General features: G+C 36.5%; 5 protein-coding genes across 6 annotated transcripts; 2 read left to right on the forward strand and 3 right to left on the reverse strand.

Moving 5' to 3' along the window:
- Positions 1-28: 28 nt before the first annotated feature.
- On the reverse strand, positions 29-1,360 carry LOC112052735 (GTP-binding protein 10 homolog). The gene has a single exon (XM_024091921.2). It carries the CDS (start codon positions 1,246-1,248, stop codon positions 88-90), a length of 1,161 nt encoding a protein of 386 aa, XP_023947689.2. The 5' UTR covers positions 1,249-1,360; the 3' UTR covers positions 29-87.
- Positions 1,361-1,932: 572 nt separating this feature from the next.
- LOC112052736 (post-GPI attachment to proteins factor 3) lies at positions 1,933-7,572 on the forward strand. Its single transcript, XM_052881468.1, has 7 exons — positions 1,933-2,284; positions 3,352-3,509; positions 3,875-4,030; positions 4,617-4,741; positions 5,469-5,605; positions 6,542-6,743; positions 7,402-7,572. Exons 1-7 carry the CDS (start codon positions 2,152-2,154, stop codon positions 7,466-7,468), a joined length of 978 nt encoding a protein of 325 aa, XP_052737428.1. The 5' UTR covers positions 1,933-2,151; the 3' UTR covers positions 7,469-7,572.
- A 114-nt stretch (positions 7,573-7,686) lies between these two features.
- LOC112052729 (uncharacterized) lies at positions 7,687-12,337 on the reverse strand. Its single transcript, XM_024091912.2, has 4 exons — positions 12,330-12,337; positions 11,556-11,629; positions 8,751-11,320; positions 7,687-8,437 (listed from the first exon to the last, which is right to left on the reverse strand). The coding sequence occupies exons 1-4, from the start codon at positions 12,335-12,337 to the stop codon at positions 7,934-7,936; spliced, it is 3,156 nt and encodes a 1,051-aa protein (XP_023947680.2). The 3' UTR covers positions 7,687-7,933.
- Positions 12,338-13,296: 959 nt separating this feature from the next.
- On the reverse strand, positions 13,297-17,562 carry LOC112052720 (uncharacterized). Of its 2 annotated transcripts, XM_024091901.2 has the most exons (3): positions 17,460-17,562; positions 14,517-16,732; positions 13,297-14,147 (listed from the first exon to the last, which is right to left on the reverse strand). In XM_024091901.2, the coding sequence occupies exons 1-3, from the start codon at positions 17,545-17,547 to the stop codon at positions 13,368-13,370; spliced, it is 3,084 nt and encodes a 1,027-aa protein (XP_023947669.2). In that variant the 5' UTR covers positions 17,548-17,562; the 3' UTR covers positions 13,297-13,367. The 2 variants fall into 2 exon arrangements, with proteins under 2 accessions (XP_023947669.2, XP_023947668.2); XM_024091900.2 differs by lacking the exon at positions 17,460-17,562 and having other exon boundaries at positions 14,517-17,425.
- Positions 17,563-19,494: 1,932 nt separating this feature from the next.
- LOC112052721 (uncharacterized) lies at positions 19,495-21,580 on the forward strand. The gene is made up of 2 exons (XM_024091902.2): positions 19,495-19,992; positions 20,564-21,580. The coding sequence occupies exons 1-2, from the start codon at positions 19,741-19,743 to the stop codon at positions 20,756-20,758; spliced, it is 447 nt and encodes a 148-aa protein (XP_023947670.2). The 5' UTR covers positions 19,495-19,740; the 3' UTR covers positions 20,759-21,580.
- The last annotated feature ends 487 nt before the right edge of the window (positions 21,581-22,067 follow it).

Genomic DNA, 22,067 nt, shown 5'->3' on the forward strand with positions numbered 1-22,067 from the left:
ATAACATTGAATAAAAAAAAACATTCAGTTTCTCAAGTTTATACATCAATTTATTTACAAACAAGCTAATTTCTTAGCACTATACTATTAAGTCACTTGAGAGCCTCTTTCCCCCACAATAGCTCTATTCCTCCTCAAAAGGGTACTTGCATCAACTATATCAGGGTTGTTAGCCTCTGCATATTCATCTAGATGTTTCCTCAGCAAGTGTTTGAGCTCTTCTATAGATTCACCTTTCAAGGCTGATATACCTATTATATCCTCAAATTGAATAATTTTATTTGGTTTTATTTCTACTGGTAAATTCTGAATGACTTTATTCATATTCTTTAAAGCTTCTTTAACTTCTAGAAATTTCTCATTTGCCTGTGGCAAATCCAACTTATTGACAGCTAATATTGCTGGCTTGTCCAACAACTCTTCATCATAAAGCTCCAACTCTTTATTCAAGAGCATTATTGTTTCTAAGCATGACCTAAATGGATACTTATGGCTTAACTTAAAGCCTTGTACATCAGCTATGAATAGTAAAAGTTTAGTTCTTTCTACATGTTTCAAGAACTTGTGTCCTAATCCTACATTAATATGAGCACCCTCTATAAGGCCAGGTAGATCTGCTATTGATATTTGCCGCAAGTCCCCATACTGTATAATTCCTTTATTAGGTTTTATTGTAGTAAAAGGATAATTTGCTATTCTTGGCTTGGCTCTTGAAATAGCTCGTAACAAGGAGCTTTTTCCTGCATTTGGAAACCCTACGAGCCCAATGTCTGCAATCAATTTTAAATCTAACCGTATGTGATGTATTTGACCAAAATGTCCAAGAAAATTATTTTCTTTTGTCCCACCAGGACCCCCACGTGCTACTATCAGTATTTCATCTTCTTTGTCAATTGCTCCCAGTACACGACCATCTTCTCCGTATACTGTGACACCCAGTGGGACCTCTAGCTTTACGTCTGCCCCGGGATTACCCACTATCTTTGTTTTACGACTATCTTCTCCATGTCCCGCAATAATACTTTTGCCCCGATATTTATGCATAATAGACCTTAAGTTGGCCTCTTCTTTGCCTACGCAGTAAACACATCCTCCTTGTCCTCCGAGTCCTCCAAATTTAGGTATCCCGCTGCCGCCTGTGCCTCCTTTTACATGAATTCTCACTGTATCTATGAACTTACTTGTAAGGTATTTTCTAGGGCGTTTAAATTCTTTAACTGCAAACCATGTTCTATTAAGGAATACCATTTTAAATGGCTTTAAGTCATTCTAATTTCTATTTCTAATTTTTATTTACAACTCACTACACAAAAAAGTTTTATTCGATTTCGAGGTTATGTCTCAATATATAATGTATCATCTATGGTTATGTTTATGTCACAAACACAAACGTCAAATGAAAATTGTCAAAGTCAAAAACTCGAAAATCAAATTGTGAAGACCATAGATTTACGATTCGGTACAAGTACCATAATGTATTCTTTCTCAACAAGTACCTAATAATTATAATTCTATGGTGAAGACTCACTTTACTCAGAGCAACATTTATTGAGACCTTTCAAAACAAATTCGTCTGAGGACTTCAAAACGTGTAAAAATTAAAGTATTTACCATAGATTTACGATTCAGTACAAGTTTACATGCTGATAAAAATGCATCTTTGCCTTAAATAGATTAGAGGATTATCTTTGTAATTTTAAGCATGTTTGCTTAACTTTGTCAGTATTACTTAATGTATGTATTCTGTATCAAAATAGTTTGTTTTTGGGAGTAATTAATTCTTTGCTTGGATTATTTTAATCTTTGGTTGAATCTGTGAGTGTGATTTACTCTTTGGCTGTTTATCTGTAGCTGTTTATTACTCTGCTTACTCTGTGTCTGTGTTTCTAGTCTATAGTGATCTGTGGTCTGTGTTTATTTTATTACCATTCAAATCAAACGTCATGTTTGTAGTTTAATAATTTTTCAACCAAGATTTGAATTGTTGTAGATACTTAATTGATTGTTTAATATCCAAACAAAACGAGTGCGTTTATAATACATTAACAATACGTAAATAATATTATTTCTACTACTACTAACAAGAATATGTTTTAATCTCTATAAAATTGTGTGACTGATCGATTAAATTTTTCTTTAATATTTTTAACAATGTTCGAAATAAAGTATTGTGTGCTATTACTCTCACTATCATTACTAGTTCCCTATATTTCGACTAGTGATGGCGATAAATCGCCTTTTTATCAGAAATGTTTACAGAAATGCAAAAATTTCAACTGCACCTTAGTTAAGTATACCGAAACTGCTGTCTAACATAGTTTCGAATCTGGTCTGGGGTATGCACCTCCAATATGTGCATTTTTAAGAAATTTCGTGTCAACGAGGAAACATACATTCCTAAGAATTATCTTAATTCTCTGTGTGTGAAGTCTGCCAATCCGCGTTGGGCCAGCGTGGTGGACTATAAGCCTAACCCCTCTCATTTTAAGGGAAGACTCGTGCTCAAAAGTGAGCTTAATATGGGTTGTTAATGATTCATCAAAGGACAGTCTGCAATAGCCAGACATATCTCAATATAACAAGGCTGTAAGTTTGTAAGTCTATGCTCCATCGCAGGTAAGTATGGTAGCTAATTATGCAGGTTGGACCAATTGAGGGTTTAAATTCATGGAACCTGCTACCTTCCAAACAGTTAGATCAAAATTCATTTGTTTTTACTAGGCTTCGTTTGCAAGCACTTTTGAAATGTCAGGTAATTATTCTTAGATGATAGTGATGATAATTAGTCGAATACTTAAAATTAAAATACAGGTAGTGTCAATAATGTTTCAGGGATACTTCACCTCCATTATCAGTCTAATAATAATATTATACTGTTAAATTCAAATTCTTTTGTTACTACCTACTAATACAAATGGAGGGAAGAATGATGGTAAACAATAGGCCTGTCCTTAAATTTCTTTATCATTAGCTTAATTGATTAATTTAGATTAATTTCCAGACTTTTTAATAATAATAATAATAATCATCTTTATTTAAGAAAATATTTTTGTAATTTTAAAGTTTACCATTCAATTATTATCAATCATTTTTCAAGTTAATTATCTTTATTAGTCAGATGATATTCTTTAGGCATTATCTAAAATACTAGCAGAACCCTGACGTGTCTCCTGCACAGGATAGTTCCTCCATGGAAATACAGGGAAAAAATAGCCTGTGTTAGTCCCTGATAATGTAGCTTTCCATTGGTGAAAGAATTTTTCATATTGGTTCAGAGTCTATTTAATGCAAACAAACAAACAATCAAATATTTCCTGTTTATAATATTAGTATAGATTCACATTCTTACTCTAGATGGAGAATTTACTGCAGAGGCTGCCAAACAGCAGGAGTTGAGTGCCTGGCTGCTGGTGTGGAAGTGTGAGGATGAGTGCCGCTACCACTGCATGTGGCGGACGGTGCAGGGCTACATAGAGAGGGGCTACAACATACCTAAGTTTCATGGAAAAGTAAGTACTATACTGCTGACTATATTTTTACCATTCTGAGACAAGATTAAATAATCTTTTAACCCTATCATCATTATCATTATCAGTGGATGAATTGCTGAACATAGCCCTCTTTTTTAAGATGTGATTTTTGTTACAAGATAATTGATTTTAGCTAGAATATTCTTAATACTGTAAGATAAAAATGTATAATATATTGTTTGTTTTCTGTTGTAATATAATTTCTGACACAAATATTGTAATTTAATTAACTATAATTTAATTAACTATAAAATAATAAAAAAATTAACTAAAACAATGTTTGGATGATTATCAAAATTTTTTAACTTGTTTTTAGTTAAAAATTTAACTTGTTATACCGACAGTGGCCATTCCGGAGGATCCTCGGCGTGCAAGAGCCCGCCTCGGCGTTCGCGTCTGTGCTCAACCTGTGGATACACATGAAGATGTACAAGAGGATCATCACAGAATTCCCTCTAGATGACACACCTATGATCATGTTTTGGCATTGGTTTGCTTGGGTATATTTTATTTTATAACATCTTATCTGCAGGTTTTGTTGTTTGTAAAAATATACAATTTAAAACATATTTTATTTAGCTTTGATTTGTTATTCTTTTGCACTTAATATTTTTTTTTATTATTCATTAATAATTTATTTATTGAACATTGTTTGTGAAACTGATTGATTTGAAGGCAGCACCAAGGCAAATGTGCCAGATCATTGACTGACAAACATTCCGCTTGTAACAAGTTTAACACTAGAAGATCTTGCTGTTACACACTCTCAAATCTAAATAAAATAGTGATGTAATGATACATGAAAAAAATCAATATAATTACCTATGCATTGGATTAAGGATCTCCTCCTAAATTGTTGGCTTAAAAACTATGATTTTTGTATTATCTATATACATATACATATAAAAGGAAGTCGTGTTACATACACTATTTATAACCCAAGAACGGCTGGACCGATTTGACTGCAAATTGGTGGATAGGTAGCTTAGAACCAGGAGACGGACATAGGATACTTCGCCTACTACTACTACTTCGTCGCGAGTGTCTGCTAGTAGTGAAATAAAAAGTAATTGTCATTTGTGTCAGGTGTGCATGAACGCGTGGCTGTGGTCGGCCGCGTTCCACGCGCGCGACACCTTCTTCACGGAATTCATGGACTACGCGTGTGCGCTCTCCATGGTCATGGCGCTGCTCATAGCGGCCATAGCCAGGTCAGTACGTGTCGAGTCTTGAACACAGGGGCGTAGCTACCGCCGTATCAGCCGTAATAATACGGGGCCTCCCGGACTGCAGGGGTCGCTTAGGTGTGAAAGGTGTGAAAAAATTTGTAAAAAATCTACAATATCACTTAATCTGGTACTTCCCAGGAAAACACATAAAACCAGCAGTTTTCACTTCAGAAGTGACAATAGTAAAAAAAAAAAGAAATCCTTTTTTTTTCCATGGCTAAAAGCGTGCGCCCAAAAGTTAAAAAACCATTCTACATGGGCTGTTACTGTCATATTTATTTCAAGTGAACATTTTTTGGTTTTTCTTGTGAGAAAACTTTAAGCTTCATTTGGACCCCTTAACTAATTTTGATACAGAGCCTCTCCAAGACTCGCTACGCCACTGCTTAAATTGAACAGTCTACTTCATCAACACGTCATAGTTAGAAGAGCCGAAGGACGTTGGGGTTCGAAAATGCTGGAATGGCGACCCCGCACTAGAAAGCGCAGTGTTGGTCGACCCCCACCAGGTGGACTGACGACATCAAGCGAGTCGCAGGGATTCGCTGGATGCAGATGGCTCAGTATCGTGAAGTTTGGAAGTCCCTACAAAAGCCCTATGTCCTACAATGGACGTCCATCGGCTGATATGATGATGATGATGATGATGATGATGATGATGATGATGATGATGATGATGAAACTTGATATTAGAAGTTAATATCTGTAGGATAACGTACTTGCGCGGGCGAGTGCTGGGCGCCGGTGTGGTAGTGCTGCTGGCGCTGTACTACGCGGCGCACGCGCGCTACCTCTACAGCGGCAGGATCGACTACGACTACAACATGAAAGTTAACATCTTCTTTGGTGAGAACTCTATGGATTATCTGTGAAAACTAGAGTGAACTTTAAATAGTAGTGATAAGGTCCTTTTTACTTTGAACAAAGTTGAGGTTTAAACTTCGCATGTTTATAAATATGACAAGAGCAAGCGTTCAATTTTTTTGAGCAAGGGTTTTTAAATGCGTCCGGAAAAATAACGTTATGGCAAGAGTGAAGGGTTTTGGTAAGTTCGGAAAAATAACGTTTTCCAATTGTACTTAACATTACTTAACATAGCCATGGGTCATATTTTAAAATCATCATAATGAGCCCTTGAATTTGATACCCATATTGTAATATATGATTTTTTTTACCTCATATATTCTCACAGTCGTCGTGTTATTTATATTTTAACTTCACCTATCCAAATCTCGATATCTTAATTATGTATATCTTTTAGAAGATATGAGGTAATAAAGAACATACATACAAGATACGCGCGAAAAACAAACCTTCAGGCAGTCGGGTAAAATAGAACCGTGTTTGTCCAGTGCCGCCTAGGTAAATACAACCTTGGACAAGGCTACTAAACTAAATGGGCTCGTTAACGTATAAACGTTCGGCCGCTCAGAGATTGCGTTTCGAGGTCGTGATCGAATGCACGATGTAACTTTGAACTGGCGTACAATTAACGGCAAAATTTTAAATATCTTTTATTATCCCTAATAACATTAAAAATTGAATAGTTATGCAAACTTATAATAAACTTATTAATTTTGGGCTAAAATTATTAACGATTAATTAATTAACAAATACAAAAACAATAGTTTTTAAAAGTCTTGACCACGTAATTTCAAGGTCATGTCAACCGTTTGTTTTGGTAGTGATGAGACAGACAGTGAGAGACAGATGAGACAGTGATGTCAGAAACGCAATCTCTGAGCGGCCGGAGTCAGTAAGTGGCGGTGACGTGTGCGGCAGGCGCGTGCGGCTCGGCGCTGTGGCTGTGGTGGGCGGCGCGGCGCTGGGCGGCGGCGCGCTACGTGTGGCGGCTGGGCGCGTTCACGGCGCTGTCGGCGCTGTTCCTCGCCATGGAGCTGTGGGACTTCGCGCCGCGCCTGGGCTGGGACGCGCACGCGCTGTGGCACCTCGCCACCGCCGCGCTGCCCGGCCTCTTTTACAGGTACCCACTTGCCACTTTTGTTGCCATCTAGTGGCACTACTGCACAATTGAAATAACAGTAGTGCCACTAGATGGCGCTGTTTCAGTTCCATCGAAATTCGCGTTTACGGTTACGCGATCGTCACAGTATGAAAACATTGAAAACTGCCACTAGGCACACATATGTGCTTTTCACATTAAGGCAGTGGTGGTCAAAGTCTCTGGCCTAAAGTTACCATGAGACAATAGACTATTTTAATATGGTCTTAAATAGCTAATCATCGATCTACTAGGTAGATTTTTTTTTCATATCTTTGAGACGTGATTACATGAAAATTTTCGTTTTTTAATATGTTTTTGACTATACGAGCCAAAACACCTGTCGGGGTCGGCTCCGGCTCTTACGGCCACAGTCAGCGACCAAGTATCGGAGTAAGTCATCACTGGCAACACGCACTGTTCGAATACACGCTTAAACAGTTAAACACGTATAAAACGCTAGTCTGTAGAAGGCAGAATTCTCATTCTGTATTCATAGCGTTTTCTCAATGATGATTCTTTTTACTACAAATATTGCAATGTATTTCGGACCTTCGCATTATGGAAAAATATTTAAAAATAATAACGCGTCGTCATTTATTTAAGTCAAAATACCCCCAGGCGTATTCTTTATGTACAGGTTCGTGATAGACGACCTGAGACACCTCCGACAGAGCAGAGCGAAGATGGACTTGAAGTTGCCCTAGTTTTATACAAGTATATGGACGATTGAGAGTGCTAGCTACACGTACGAGTACTAGTTAAGTTGTTTATTTATTATTATAAAAATAAAATATCGAGGAAACATTAAGAGGTATTTTATTTGAATTAAACTTACTTTTATTTTATTTACGAACGAAACGATACGGGTGCACCACAATTAATCATTTCTAATAACAAGGTAAAATAGTTTATAAATATACACAGTGGTATCTGATTCTGTAAGTAGTGGTGAAGAAGTAATATTTTTGAAACTTTGAAGTTCAACGAATTTCAATTTCAAGCTTTAAGCCGTTTAAGACGTTATACCTAATACGAGTATGTTCATAGAAGTGGCAAATTGTCCAAAATAAACTTGTACTTTTTATCCTATTTTTACCAAATAAATAACTTATGGCCATAGCCTATATTTTTTTTAATAAAACGGCACTTTTCTTTTGCAATACCGTTGTTTACTTTTTCAGGGACTCCTGTTTTACTTTCCTATTTCCTTTCATTTTAAAACTGATAGGTTTGAGTTGGTTCGAAAGGTTTCCTTCCTCTGTAGCAGTTCTCGCTTCGTAACTATTCCAAAAAGCAGGATGAGCGTATTCAGGCGATTGATTGTAATAAGATCCCTTAGATGAATGTTTTCTCTCCTGTTTGTCAAATATGAGTCGTTCATTCCATTGCCTTCTGTATTCCTGCTCTAAGTATGGGGGTCTTTTGTCGAGCGATCTGGTGCATGCGTTTTGATTGCCTGATTCAGCCATTGCTCTACTTTTGTGCTTGTAAGTCTGCCTGTTCTTTGCGGGTACAACACTTCTGCCGCTGTATATTGTTTCATAATCATCCGAGTCGCTCGCTTCGGACGCATCGGCACATTCGATTTGTGTTTTACTATCCGCTTTTCTTCTCTTAAAAACTTTTACAGATTGAAACATCCTTCTCAGGAGACTTTTTTTTACATGTTTCGGCTGGAGATTAAATGGTTAGGTTAGGTTAGGTTAGGTTTATTTATATGCGAGTTATATGAAGAAAAAGAACAAAGAAAAATTCATCTAATCTAAGAGTGTCTATTGCCTAAGCCTAGGAGTTGATGAGGATAAAAAAGATGCGTGATAATAACCGGACAGATCTCATAATTTTGGCAAAAAAAGAACTTACACTCGTATTCAAATTCTAAGTCTGAAGTCTTAAATTATTATTAAAACACATATCTGTAAAGGATTTTTACAGGATCGGATATCGGACTAGTTAAGAAATAATCAGGTTGAACTAAACATTTACCTGTGCTTTAATCACCTTAACCTCCATTGTATCCTCGGTATCGTCGGTATTGTCACTGGATGCGTTGATTTCTTCATCGTCTTCAACAATTGTGTCAGTACTGTGTTGTTGGTATCTGTGCGTAGCTTCATGTCTTGTCAACTTGTCGTACCGTGCTTTCCGGTCCGCCTGAGTGTGGGTAGCGGCACACAGTGCCCCATTATTATTAGATAAATTCGATGAAATAGAAGCCTCAACTTCAACGTTTTTTTTATTTACCAGCTCTATACCAGCGCCACGTATATCTTTTATACTTTTCTTTGATAAATCGTTAATTAAATCGTTTTTAGCAGAACTCGTGTCCTCATACTCGCTAGTAGACTTTTCTTTAGATGGGAAGTCCATATTCATAGCCACGGACTTGTAAATTTCTTTAATTAGTTTTTTAGTCTCTTTATTCCCAGCTCCCTCAACTTCTTTATTAGTGGCAGTTGTGGCCGCTAAAGCTTCCTTGTATTTTGAATATTTATGCAAACTATTTTTGTAATAGCAGTCGCATAAATGTCTTCCAGACGGGTGAACGATTACTGGAAAGTTTTGTAAATATTTAAAAGAAGGTTGATATGGGAAGCCAGGTAAGTAATATTGGGCAGTACACATTTGTCTAGAACATGAAGGCAAGTAAGGATTTTCGTTCGACGAATGATTATAAGTGTAGCTTCGGAGTAAGGTCGAACGGCCCTGCAAGTTGTTTTGGGAAAATCCTATTTGCACAAAAGCATCTCTTTTTGTCATTGTTTCGCAAGCAGCGGTGACTATAGCATTGGCTTTTACTTCAGTTAAAACAGATTGCAAAATACTTTTTATTTGATTTAACGTTGATTCAGTTTTGGTTTCATCTGATATCGATTCCAATTGAGTACTCTGATTGTTACAAAGTAGTTTTGACGTTAAGTTATCTGATCCAATTGATACATTTTTAAGTAAAATTGTCTTTACAGGTCCAGTAGTTTTGTTTAAATTTTCTACAAAAAGAGGTTTATTTTTTGATATGTCTCCGCAACCACTGGGATAGATGTTTTGTGACTCTTTATTAATTTTGTGATATTTTTTATTAATTTCCTGTTGTTCTGCAATATATTGGTCTAACATTTTCTTGCGTTTTATTTTTTGAGCAATTGATTTATTGTGTCGTGTAAGAAATTTTTCAGCTTGTATATTAACTGCTTTAGGATTGTATTCGTATTTGTTTCTATAATGTTCCGGACAAAGTTTGTTTTCTATGTTCCTTTTAGGCAAAAATCTTTCCTTTAGATATTTATTATTTGTATTTTCTTTTACAGGCACCACATCATATAGATTTGAATCATAATATAGCTTATTGGTATGGCTTTTATCGTATTTTGTTATGTTGTTTAGGGAATCGAATCCTTTTGGCATATAGTTATCGACGTTTTGAAATCGTCCATGACAACACGAGCATACGTCAGACTCTGACATGCGGGGAGGAATCGAATTAACACCATTATCTTTGCAAACTGGTTGCGAAAAGTGACTGGTGTCTGAGAACTCCTGCACTACATATTTGGGATCATATTGTTTTCTAATTACCTTACCCAAATATGCATGGCTTATTGAAAATGTGTCAGTTTTAGAAGATACAAAATTGGTCAAATTATATTTCTTATTAAATGGGTCATTATGTTTGTGTTGAGCATAATATACTAGTTGTGCTTTCAATTTACTCTTTTTCTTGGCGACCTTTTTCTTCTTTCGTCTTTTTAAAATGCTTATGTTATCAGTAGCAGGGTCTGTTTTATCCAGATTAATTTTATCATTCGAGCTAAAATCGTAATAAGCTTGGTTATCAGCTGTTATGGCGTGTAGTACGAAGGAGACGTTAGATTGCCTCGCCTGCTTGGACGTGCGGCAGCCGCTGTACGTCGGCTGGTCACGGGAGCGGATGCTCCTCGACGATTTATCGCTGCTGTACTCGTTTGCTACCGACTGCCCAGAGTAAGTATCGAGCAGCGCCGTGTTCACAACCGTGCCACCTTTTTTCGTTTTGCTACTTTTGACACTGACTGTCGGTTTTACAACCGTCGGTTTTACACCGGTAGCTCCCGAGTCGCTTTTCGGGGAGTACCACACGCATGGTTCCGTAAACGTGCACGGAGCTGGCTGTGGCTGTGCTGGCGCCTGCCCCGCTAAACCCTGTAGTCCTGCCTGCCCCACTAAACCTTGTACTCCTGCTAGTCCCGGTTGCGACGATTGTCCTTGCTGTCCAGCCAACCCTTTGTCTGGGCACACACACGGCTGCATCGGCTGTTGTGGCCAGCATACCGGTGGTTGCATCATTGGCGACGGCCACATCATCGACGGCTGCATCATCGACGGCTGCATCATCGGGGACGACCACATCGAAGACGGCGGCGGCGTCTGCGGCGGGGGCGTGGCCGGCGTTTTAGGCAACTTCTTTTTGCTCACTTCTTGCAGTTGCCTCTCTAAGTGTTGTATGCGATGTTGTAAATCGGTTACGTCGATGGGAACACATGATATGATTTTAACTTCAGTCTGCGATGGGGAATTGCCTGTAAAAAATATATAATTTGTGAATCATGTAATTTTTTAAAGTCAGTTTAGAACACTAAAGTGTTGCTAAAATTTAAACGCGCTTTAGAATTTTGAGCTACAAAAAGTTTTAACTTTTCCAATTAATATGGATTTATATCATAATCGGAAAGTAGCTACATAACACTTTTACCTTATTCTGCCTAATTACTAGTAGATGTATTTGGTTGGGTATATTATCAGATATATATTCACCTAAATTGAAAGCAACTCTTCGTAAAAAGTTCTCAATACCTTTGAACCTTTGTTTGTGAGGTTTGTTTTGGTCGCTGAAAAAAAATTAATATTCTTTTACTCATATAGGAACACGTGACTTCAGAATACAGAAAACCATAGCTGGGCATTAACTCGTTAATCCGTTAATCGTTAATTAACGAAGTTAACATTTTGATTAACGGATTAACTTTTAAGTTAACTTTTAAAAATGTTAACGGACCCGTTAACTTCCGTTAATATGCAGAAGTCCGTTAAGCGTTAATCCAATGGCTACTATTTACCGCGCGACGTGATTAACAGGTTTAGACAAGTAAGAAATTATGAAAGATTTTTTTTCAAATAAATCAATAAATTACTATATTTATGTTAAAATTATTGATAAAATCAACTAAAAACAAATTATGGCACTTTTCCCCAGCGCTCACCTTTATTTTTCCAATGGTAAATTTCCAATCTCACACAATGATATAAAAATGCAATATTAACCAGTCATATTAACGGATTAACGATTAACGTTAACTTGCGTTAATTCTTCCGGAATGTAACGATTTAACGTTTAACGAAGCTAACTTTTTTTGTAGCGGATTAACGATTAACGAAGTTAACTATTTGATTAACGGTGCCCAGCTATGCAGAAAACGTGAAAAACCGCAACTTTTGCTTTTTAAAACATAGCTATACAATTTTCAACCAATTCAAGTGATACTTTCAACTGTAACTTCGACGTAGGTAGTGTCGGAGTGTAACACTTACTTTTCCATATTTCTACACCACTAATTTCCCAATTTTTTAAACACTGAGGGGTAATTTATATTAAAATTACATTTTGTTGGGTTTAATAAGTATATTAAGTAATATCTAAAAACGGAATTAAATAAATATGATGATTTTGTTCATCTGTCTTGACAAGTAGATTATTCGGATTTATTTTTTAAATCCTTTTGAAAAATTTTAGTCGCCAGTTCAAGTTACCCATACACTAGTTATATAGTAGGTAGTCTGTGCATATGTTAGCTATTCCATAGACATAGAACACTATCTTTTTCTCTAATTTATATAATAGTTGTCCTTTTGTATTATAAACAATGATAATTATATTAAAAATATATATAGTACTATTAAAAATTTACAAAAAAATTCAGTCTTCCCGCTGCGGGGCATTTGAGTGCCCAAACCACCGGTGGTTTTCAAACCATCCTATACATTTTACCAGCCATTTTGTAACTACAAAAAGGAGACACTTTATATCAATTTACAAACCTCGTACAACGTATGTACCTACTAGTTTTTAAAATGATGGTACACTTCAGTCCCATACATTTTTAAACGTATAATCTCAATGAAAGGAAAATGATGATTGCACTCAAAACTTACAAAACAAATAAAACATTATTTATAAAAATTGTATTAAAGTACGTTGGTAATTTATTTCTTAGTTTTTAACAAAAATCAGATTTTTAAAATCAGCTACAGCATTGAAAAAACTGATTCAAGATAGAAAAATTTGAAATTTCCGAAAAAAAATATAACTTGGTCACCCTAGGGATTTTTGGAAAACTATTTATTATTTAAATTACTTTTAGATAATTAGGTGGTTTATCGGTTTGCGTTTTATCCATTAATTACGGGACGCCCTGTATATAAGAATATCCACACTTGATTGAAATAACTGAAACAAAATTTTCAACAATTTTCTTATTTTAATCCAACCAACTTTTTTCCAAAACAGAAATTACACACACAAAACAATTTTACTAAGAATTACAAATGATTAGGAACTAGAACATGCACTTAAAAGAACATCCGAGGTTTGAACGCCTGTGGAGGGTTGTCGTAAAGAGACTTATTTTTGCCGAGTAGAGTTCGCATTATCAAGTTGCTGGGCGAGAATGGGTTTCTTTTGTAGAAAAGTTTTTTAATCATTGCGTTCTTAAGATTCATATCCCGTTGTGCTAGATCCTTCTGGGTTTTGTAAGAAAAGTTTATAGTGTCATGGTGGTTTTGATTAGCGTTATCTGGGAAAGATTTCCAAAAATTGTTTTTCTTACTATCAAATGTGGCGTGTCGAGAGGCGCCTTGGTTGCTCGCTTGCTGTGCTGGTATCTTCTTTATGATTTTCTCCAGAATAGACTCTTTCCTGTCACTCTGAATACCAATGCTTTTTACTTCAATTTCTCTGAGGCACACCGGCACTTGGGGAGGGATTTGGTCGTAGAAATTATCACAGTTGGGATAAGGCGGGGCTCTTGGATATTTTGGGAAACATTGACGGTCAGGAGCGCGATCGTGGTAATTATTGTTATTTTTGTTAGAAAAATTGTTAGGTGGAGTGTGTGTGTAGTTCTGTGGGAGACATTTATGGCGCGAAGGGCAGCAATATTGTCCGAGTGGTGGCGCATTGTAATATTCCTGACTATGCATTGCGTAGCTTTGAATGTGTTGGTTATAGGGACTTTTTGGAATATCTTCTACAGTACTCTCAGTTTCGTTCATTTCTTCAAGCACATTTTTCTTTTTATTTTTGAATAGTTTAAAGGAATTGAGAACTTTTGATAATTTTCCTCGTTTTACCTGAAAAATTCAAAAAAATAGATAGATAAATGCATAGGTACAAAAATTGTCACGGTAGAGCCGAGGTCGCACCTACTATATGTATATACTTGTGTGATTATGCCAGGAAAACCTCCATTTTATACACAGCTACATGCTAGGTATATAATGGGTGCGACCACGGCTTTACCTTGGCTATTTTTGTACCTATGCTTTTGTCTATTTCTATCTGAAATATTTTCTTGTTTCGTCATTTTTAGACCACGTTTTTACGTAGTCGGATAATAGATTTTAAACTTTATTTTTTATTAACGATCCACTACGGGAGAAGCCTTTAAGAGACGAGAGAGTCAAAATGAAATATTCATAAAAATCAAATTCAATAAATACCTTTTCTTCCGAAATATAAGCACTTAAATCGGTTTCGGAACATGACTGTGTTACTTCTAAGCTTAGTTTATCTAAAATTGTATCGGAACATCTAGCATCAGTATTATATGTATCAGAAGGAATGCGTGATCCAAACGCTTCACAGCTTTTTGAGTAGCATTTTAGATGAGATGTACCAATTTTGGCATCGAGTTTGGAAGCTTTACTACTCCCTCCTGGGTATCCGCCGGCAAGTAAGTTTTTGTCAAGCAAATGTTCAGATTTTGATCTAGCGCTAATTGTACCGTGGCCGTCATATTTTCTTGTCTGATGATATTTTGGTTTTTGTGAAACACATTTATAAATTTCCTTTATGAGCTCTTGCGTTTCGTTCATTTCTTCTACGGGTGTGCTTTTGTTATTTGAATCATTACCGAGACAAGCATGTTCTTTTGAAGTTTTTGCACACATATTGCAAGTATAACTAGGACTTGATATTACGTAACCATTTTGCATGCACGACATAGGACAGACAGGTAAAACTGGATAGCAGCATGGATTTGGAAATGTTGGCATAAATGGCGGAATTTGTCTATAGTTGTTATTGCTATTTGGTAAAGTGTTTGAATTTTCTTGAGTCAGTTTATTATTATTTTTACTGGTTCCATCAGATTTTTCACTAAACGAGGATTCTTTTTTTATTTCAAGCATTAAAGTTTTAAGTATATCTTTGATTTCAGAAAGCGTCCTGTCGGGTTTGTCTGTGGCTGATTCAGTTAATTGCGTGTTTAGTGTTGTATCATTATTCGATATATTAACTTGTTCTTTGGCGACTTTGGGATGTTGTAGACTGCTCATTGTTTCGACGTCTTCTTCAGTTAAAACAAGTTTACGAGACTTTTGGTTGTTATATATTATGGGTTGTATTTTTTGAGGATAACAATCTGCGGACTCATCACTGTCCATCACATTTAAAAATTTCTTTCTTACGTCTCGCGTGGGCGATATTTTTCGATACTGAATTCTTTCGTTATATAAGGTATCCTCATAGTCTTCACAATGTTGTACTTTTAAATTAAGCCTCGGTCTATTACTCCTCGGGGACGGTGGAACTTCCTTACAACATTGATATGATATATAATCATCTGTGAACTTTTTTCTTGTTTTTGGGCTCGATTTTTCTTTTACAGGAACGACATCATATAAGGCAGAATTATTATAATCATTTATTTCTCTTTCTTTAACTCTTCTATTTCTTTTTGAACTGTAAAGCCGTGTATCGCAAATACTCCTCATATCAAAGTCGCTTTGAGGAGCGCAGTGGTGCCTCTTCCTTCTACATTTATCAAAGCAACATGAACATAACTCAATACCTTCATGAATATCATCACCACCTACTACTAATTCTTGATCACGGCATACTGGGGCAGAGAACTGACTGAAACCTGAATCTCTTCTACCGAATAATTTAACGGGTTTGTATTGTTTTTTAATTATGGATTCAATAAAATGTTTATCAACATCGGAATAAACACGTTTTGTTCTTTTACTTTTATGTCTGTCACCACGCTCTCTTTCATTATTCTTTAAAATATCACGAAAAGCTTCTTTATTACTATGTTCTTTTGAAATTAAAGGTTCGGTATATTCTTTCCTCGAGTGTCTTTTTTCATGGTGACTTGAATATCGAGGTTTTGTATAATATTTATTTCCTTTGTCAACTAAAGAGTGAAAACTGATTCTTGAATTGATAGGTCCTGTAGTTTTATATTTTCGATGTGTTCTTTTTGGGCGAACTGGAGCATATTCAGGCCTTTCGGGCCTTTCATTTTCAAACTTGATATTTTCTCGTTTGTATTTAAAATCTTGTCTATCTCCTCGGTCGACACTTTGGGTATCAGATGAAATCTCGTTTGCATTGTCATTTTGTTTGGCGCTTACACTGTATTTCTTATTGTTGTAACGATCTTGGCTGTTCAAAGACTTATAAAGTAGTTTTGTTTCTACATCTTTTGCAGCGCTACTTTCTGTATTTTTCATAGCTTCGACATTTTGTTGAGACTGCAGTGATATAATTTCCGATTCTTCTTTAAAACTTTCTTCGACGCAACTTAAATCTTGGCAGTGTTTGCTGACGGTGCTGAGTTGCTGCTCTATATCTGTTATTTTGCTTTTAATGTCTGATACGCTAATTTCGATGCTTGAAGATGTTTTGGTATCTGGTTGAGATGAAGTACCTAAATTACAAGAGAATTTGGATGAGTTTATAATTCTGCACCTACACATAAATATTGTACAAAATGGAAAATTCCTCCTCCAATGCAGGTTCGTAATGAATCCAGCGTATTGATGCATCTATGAAGTGCACGCCACTGACTACCACTTTTTCATAAATCACCATGAATTCATATCATATCATTCATTCTATATCTATACTTTGTAAGTTTATCGCGAACAGACAATATAATATGTACCTACTAGTGGACCCGGTGAAGCTTCGCTTTGACTAATGTGCATTTACTTCTTGCCTACAGAGACCCTTCCCTTTCAAGTTGATTGTATTTATTCTTGTATATCATTATTCTTTTGATTGTATTTGACGGCCTCCTCGGCGCAGTGGTATCCGCGGTGGATTTAAATAACGGAGGTTCTGGGTTCGATCCCCGGCTGGGCAGATTGAGATTTTCTTAATTGGTCCAGGTCTGGCTGGTGGGAGGCTTCGGCCGTGGCTAGTTACCACCCTACCGGCAAAGACGTACTGCCAAGCGATTTAGCGTTCCGGTACGATGCCGTGTAGAAACCGAAAGGGGTGTGGATTTTCATCCTCCTCCTAACAAGTTAGCCCGCTTCCATCTTAGACTGCATCATTTCTTACCGTGAGATTGTAATCAAGGGCTAAATTTTAAAGAAAAAAAAATCTGTTTGGAATGGTTAAATGGTTAAGAAATAAATAAATTGACTCACCTAATGCTCGTCTTATGAAGTTTTTGATGGCTTGAAATTTGCGCCTGGTGCGAGGAGATATGTGCCGTCGAGGAGTTCGCAGGGTCATCGCTCGACGCCGCTGCTACTGCGACTGATATGGGAACACTCTTTGATTACCTAAAATCCATTATATTTTTTTTTTAAATATTAATTTGCATTCAATTATAGTATCTAATTCCAAACAGATTTCTCTTAGAATTAGGAAATTTTTTATTGTTTAAATTGAAATTATTCTACTTTTACGAGAATACCATGGACTTTTGAATTTTATCAATGACAATATTTTGTTATAATGATTGACATTTAAAGATCATTCTCAATCAAGGTTAGCTACAAGTAGATTGCAATAATGAGTTTTTACAGCTTAGGTACACTCACGGACTGCAAACACACATAGATTTACGATTTGGTACAAGAAAACACGTATAAAAATAAAAAAATAGATATAGAACGTGGCAAGTAAGTTGAACCAAAATGGCAATTGTCTGCCCAGGTACAATTATAAACTCGAGTGTTAGACGTAAGTATCATCCTAAAGGTATGAAAATCTTACTAATGTTATAAACGCGAATGTTTGTATGGATGTTTGTTACTCTTTAACGTCGTAACTATTGAACCGATTTGGCTGAAAACGAAGATAGATAATAACCTAGATTGACTCTCACTCTGGAAAAGTTCATGATTCTCGTGGATTTTGTGAAAAACATAATTCCACGCGGACGAAGTCGCGGGCGTCCGCTAGTATGAAATAATTGAAAATTTCGCACGCGATTATTTTTTTGTAGTAAGATATTTTTTTAAGAACTAGGTATCGTGGAGGTTCTAATGTAGAAATGTTAGGTATAACCAAAAAATTTTAATAAAAAAAATTCAACCGACTTCCAACTCAAAAAATAATTTTAACTAAAAAGCAATAAATAACATCCTACCTATGTGCTACCTTCTGATCAGTTTGAAGGCGGTGCCAAGCCAGTGATGTTTTAATTAAATACGTTTAAACTACAAAATTTCTGTGGTTATTCCAGAAACAGCTTTAATTAAAACACGACACTGGCTTGGCACCGCCTTCAAACTGATCAGAAGGTAGCACATAGGTAGGATGTTATTTATTGCTTTTTAGTTAAAATTATTTTTTGAGTTGGAAGTCGGTTGAATTTTTTTTATTAAAATTTTTATTTTTTTATTTTTAGTGTTAGCATACCCACTGCGTGTGTACAGTCACAACCTATCTAAGTGGAAAGTTCTTATCAATACAAAATTATCAAGTCCAAACACAAGGTAGCTACTGTGAGCCGTCGAGGAGTTCTCTTCACTGTGCTTCGTCTTCATCACCAGACCCTTAATACAGTCGCAATCCATCTAGGTGGAAAGTTCTCATCAATACAAATTTATCAAGTCCAAACACAAGGTAGCTACTGTGAGCCGTCGAGGAGTTCTCTTCATTGTGCTTCGTCTTCATCACCAGACCCTTAATACAGTCGCAATCCATCTAGGTGGAAAGTTCTCATCAATACAAATTTATCAAGTCCAAACACAAGATAGCTACTGTGAACCGTCGAGGAGTTCTCTTCACTGTCCCTCGTCTTCATCATCAGACCCTTAATACAGTCACAATCCATCTAGGTGGAAAGTTTTCATCAATACAAATTTATCAAGTCCAAACACAAGGTAGCTACTGTGAACCGTCGAGGAGTTCTCTTCACTGTCCCTCGTCTTCATCACCAGACCCTTAATACAGTCACAACCCATATAGGTGGAAAGTACTCATCAATACAAATTAATCAAGCCCAAACAAAAGGTGACTGCTGTAAATCCTTGACGAGTTCCATCGTCTGTGTTTCGGCTCCATCATAAGACCAACTCCAAACTTTCATAAAGTTGTAGTGGTTTAAAATACCTTATGGAAACACTAACAAACGTACTAGCCGTCTCTATAACTTTCGAAAGTTCCCCTCAATTTCTCCAGGATGTCATCATCAGATCCTGACATAAAATAAATGGGACCACCCTGGAAGCAAACCCTACAAAACAAAAAAAGAATTTTCAAAATCGGTCTATAATTGACGGAATTATCGCTGGACATACATAAAAAAAAAAAAAAAAAAAAACATACATACAGCCGAACGTAGAACCTCCTCCTTTTTGGAAGTCGGTTAAAAAATGACACACATTTCTATAAACTTCATATCAAATGTCAGAAACTCGAGAGACAACAAAGAAAATATATAATTTTTAGGAAATTTCGGCGTCAAAATACAAAATGCTTTCCAAATTCCTCAAAAGGTTGTGCCCTTGTGCGAGGTCATGCCTTGTGCTGCACAAGTCTGTTCACCAGACCAGCTCCCGGCACAGTCAGCTGCTGCCGGCGTCTCAGTACGACGTGCCTGTGCCTCCGAACCTACACCTCATATACGCGTTGACGAACTACTGGGAGCTGATACCGCTGTTCGTCATCACTTGCACCAGCCTGACTTTCATGACGCTGTCAATAATGTGGGCGTGTTTCCATAAGGTATTCTTATGCCTCACTAGCGACGACCCGCGGTTTCACCCGTGTATGATGATACGGGGATAATATAGACTAAAGCCAAAGATTTTATAATAGATATGTCACTAGCGCGTCAAAGCTGAGGCCTTAGATACCAGCAATAGGCTAAGGCCACTGAGGCGAACAAAAGCGGCTAATTGACCTCATTTCATTTAGTCGCTTAGTAAACAACGAAAGTAATTTAAACAAATAATATGATGCTGCCTAATAATGATTTTGATGCTTAAGCATGTATTTACGAGTATTATCTATTTGTTTGTTAACTTTACTTTGGTTTAATACGACTTAAACTAACTAAGGCTAGATTAATTTTTAATAAGATTTGAATGGGGTCTAACTACAACTATAACGTTTTGAGTACCTAAATCAATTATTAACTCATTAAGTAAAAAAATCCATCTTTCTTTCCTTGTCGAAGTAACTATGCAGAGTCTGTAGTTTACTTTGACAAGGTTCCATCCCAGTTATCAAGCTATAAATGTAACAAAAATTCACCTAACACCTAAAAGTCACCTACCTACCTGACCTATTCCAGGTGGACGTGGTGTTCTCTACACACAGCCGCGACAACATCTCGCGCACGATGGACCTGCGGAACCCCTCCGTACACAAGTTAATCATCATCAACCAGCGCTACGAGCCGTGGCCCGAGATGCAGGACGTACTCGACAAGATGCGCATGGCGGAGAAGCGTGCTCTAGTGCGCCTGCAGACTTGCAGCCATGCCTAGGCTGTGAGTCACACCCGTGTAGGCTACAAGGGTCATATCTATGTAAATAGGCTAGAAGGGTCATATTTACGTTGGTTGCATAAGTACGCTACAAGAGGTTACAAGAGTCACGCCCATGTAGACTATAGGGGTCACAGACATGTAGGTCGGCTAGAAGGGTCATACCCATTACTTACCTACTTAAGGGTTGGTTATTTAAGTACGCTACAAGAGGTTATATCCAAGGGTCACACCTTTGTTGGCTATAAAAGCCACACTCATTGAAATCTTAGTAGATAAATTCAATAGAAATGGCTCGTTTGCGTGAAGTTGTCGCCGTCGTGTTCAGGATAATAAGTAGGTGTACTAAACCCCTGTAACCGATTGTATTGTAACTTTCCACTATACTGTATCTTACTTTTCGTAAATCTGAGTGTGCCAATGTATACAAAGTATTGTATGTCTTACACTGTGTAGAGTTTCTGTTCTTAGAGTCAGGGATCGCGACACTTCGTTTGTTTGTTATGTAAGTCTGTTGAATTTTTATTCAGATTTCTGTCACACTAAACTCTGTTCTGACCCTTCGGTCCTTCTATCAACCAGTCCAGATAAATCTTTAGTGTTGGTTCATTTTTGGCACATACAAAAAATATAAGTGCGAACCGGATCTTCGGCTTCTGAATCGAGGCAAAACTTAACAATAAAACCATTACTTAAATTTTTAGTTGGTGTGTTGCTTCGCATAACTTCTATTTATGCTGAAAAATCCCAGTGTGGATGGACCCTTTTGTGGCACCAAGTATTTTTATATTGTTTTTTTTAGAAATTAGAATATTGTGTATGTATACCTACTGTTTTAAATATACGTATTTTTTCATTTGCTCGTTTTTTTGCAGAATCAAAAAAAAACTTTCAAAACATATTTTTAATAAGGTAGGTTATTAGGTATCGATATATGATAATATCATTGAGCTCTTATAATAAAAGGACGCACAATTATATAGAAAATTTCACTTAAAAACTGGCCAATTTTAATTTGACAGTTTTAGAATTATTGGTAAAGAAAATTATACATAAAGGCCTTTAAATATAGTCCAATATTCAATAAAATCCCAAATTCAGAGTAAATTCAACCTTAAGGATTGAGTTTATGATTGAATTTGCAAATGCGACTACTTGAATTGAGTGACAAGTTGTGTTTGGCACTCATTGAGTGGGGACGTTTTTTGGTCGCTGATCGTGCATCCACTTTTCAATAAAATATCGATGGATAATATTTATTATTTTTCTCTTCACATTTTAGCATTTAACTTTTGTTCCTCCAAACAGG

This window comes from Bicyclus anynana, chromosome 5 (genome assembly GCF_947172395.1).
Source record: "Bicyclus anynana chromosome 5, ilBicAnyn1.1, whole genome shotgun sequence".
Lineage (NCBI taxonomy): Eukaryota > Metazoa > Arthropoda > Insecta > Lepidoptera > Nymphalidae > Bicyclus > Bicyclus anynana.

Bases quoted from the DNA above. Each gene is read 5' to 3' on its own strand.
- LOC112052735 (XM_024091921.2), bottom strand. From the start codon at position 1,248: ATGGTATTCCTTAATAGAACATGGTTTGCAGTTAAAGAATTTAAACGC.
- LOC112052736 (XM_052881468.1), top strand. From the start codon at position 2,152: ATGTTCGAAATAAAGTATTGTGTGCTATTACTCTCACTATCATTACTA. The intron at 3,510-3,874 runs GTAAGTACTATA...TTATACCGACAG, and splicing joins TACCTAAGTTTCATGGAAAA to TGGCCATTCCGGAGGATCCT. The intron at 4,742-5,468 runs GTCAGTACGTGT...TAATATCTGTAG, and splicing joins CTCATAGCGGCCATAGCCAG to GATAACGTACTTGCGCGGGC.
- LOC112052729 (XM_024091912.2), bottom strand. The intron at 11,321-11,555 runs GTGAATATATAT...TATTTTTTACAG, and splicing joins AAGAGTTGCTTTCAATTTAG to GCAATTCCCCATCGCAGACT. The intron at 8,438-8,750 runs GTAAATGTTTAG...TTTAATCTCCAG, and splicing joins TTAAGGTGATTAAAGCACAG to CCGAAACATGTAAAAAAAAG.
- LOC112052720 (XM_024091900.2), bottom strand. From the start codon at position 16,850: ATGCATCAATACGCTGGATTCATTACGAACCTGCATTGGAGGAGGAAT. The intron at 14,148-14,516 runs GTATTTATTGAA...TGAATTTTTCAG, and splicing joins CTTATATTTCGGAAGAAAAG to GTAAAACGAGGAAAATTATC.
- LOC112052721 (XM_024091902.2), top strand. From the start codon at position 19,741: ATGCTTTCCAAATTCCTCAAAAGGTTGTGCCCTTGTGCGAGGTCATGC. The intron at 19,993-20,563 runs GTATTCTTATGC...GACCTATTCCAG, and splicing joins TGTGGGCGTGTTTCCATAAG to GTGGACGTGGTGTTCTCTAC.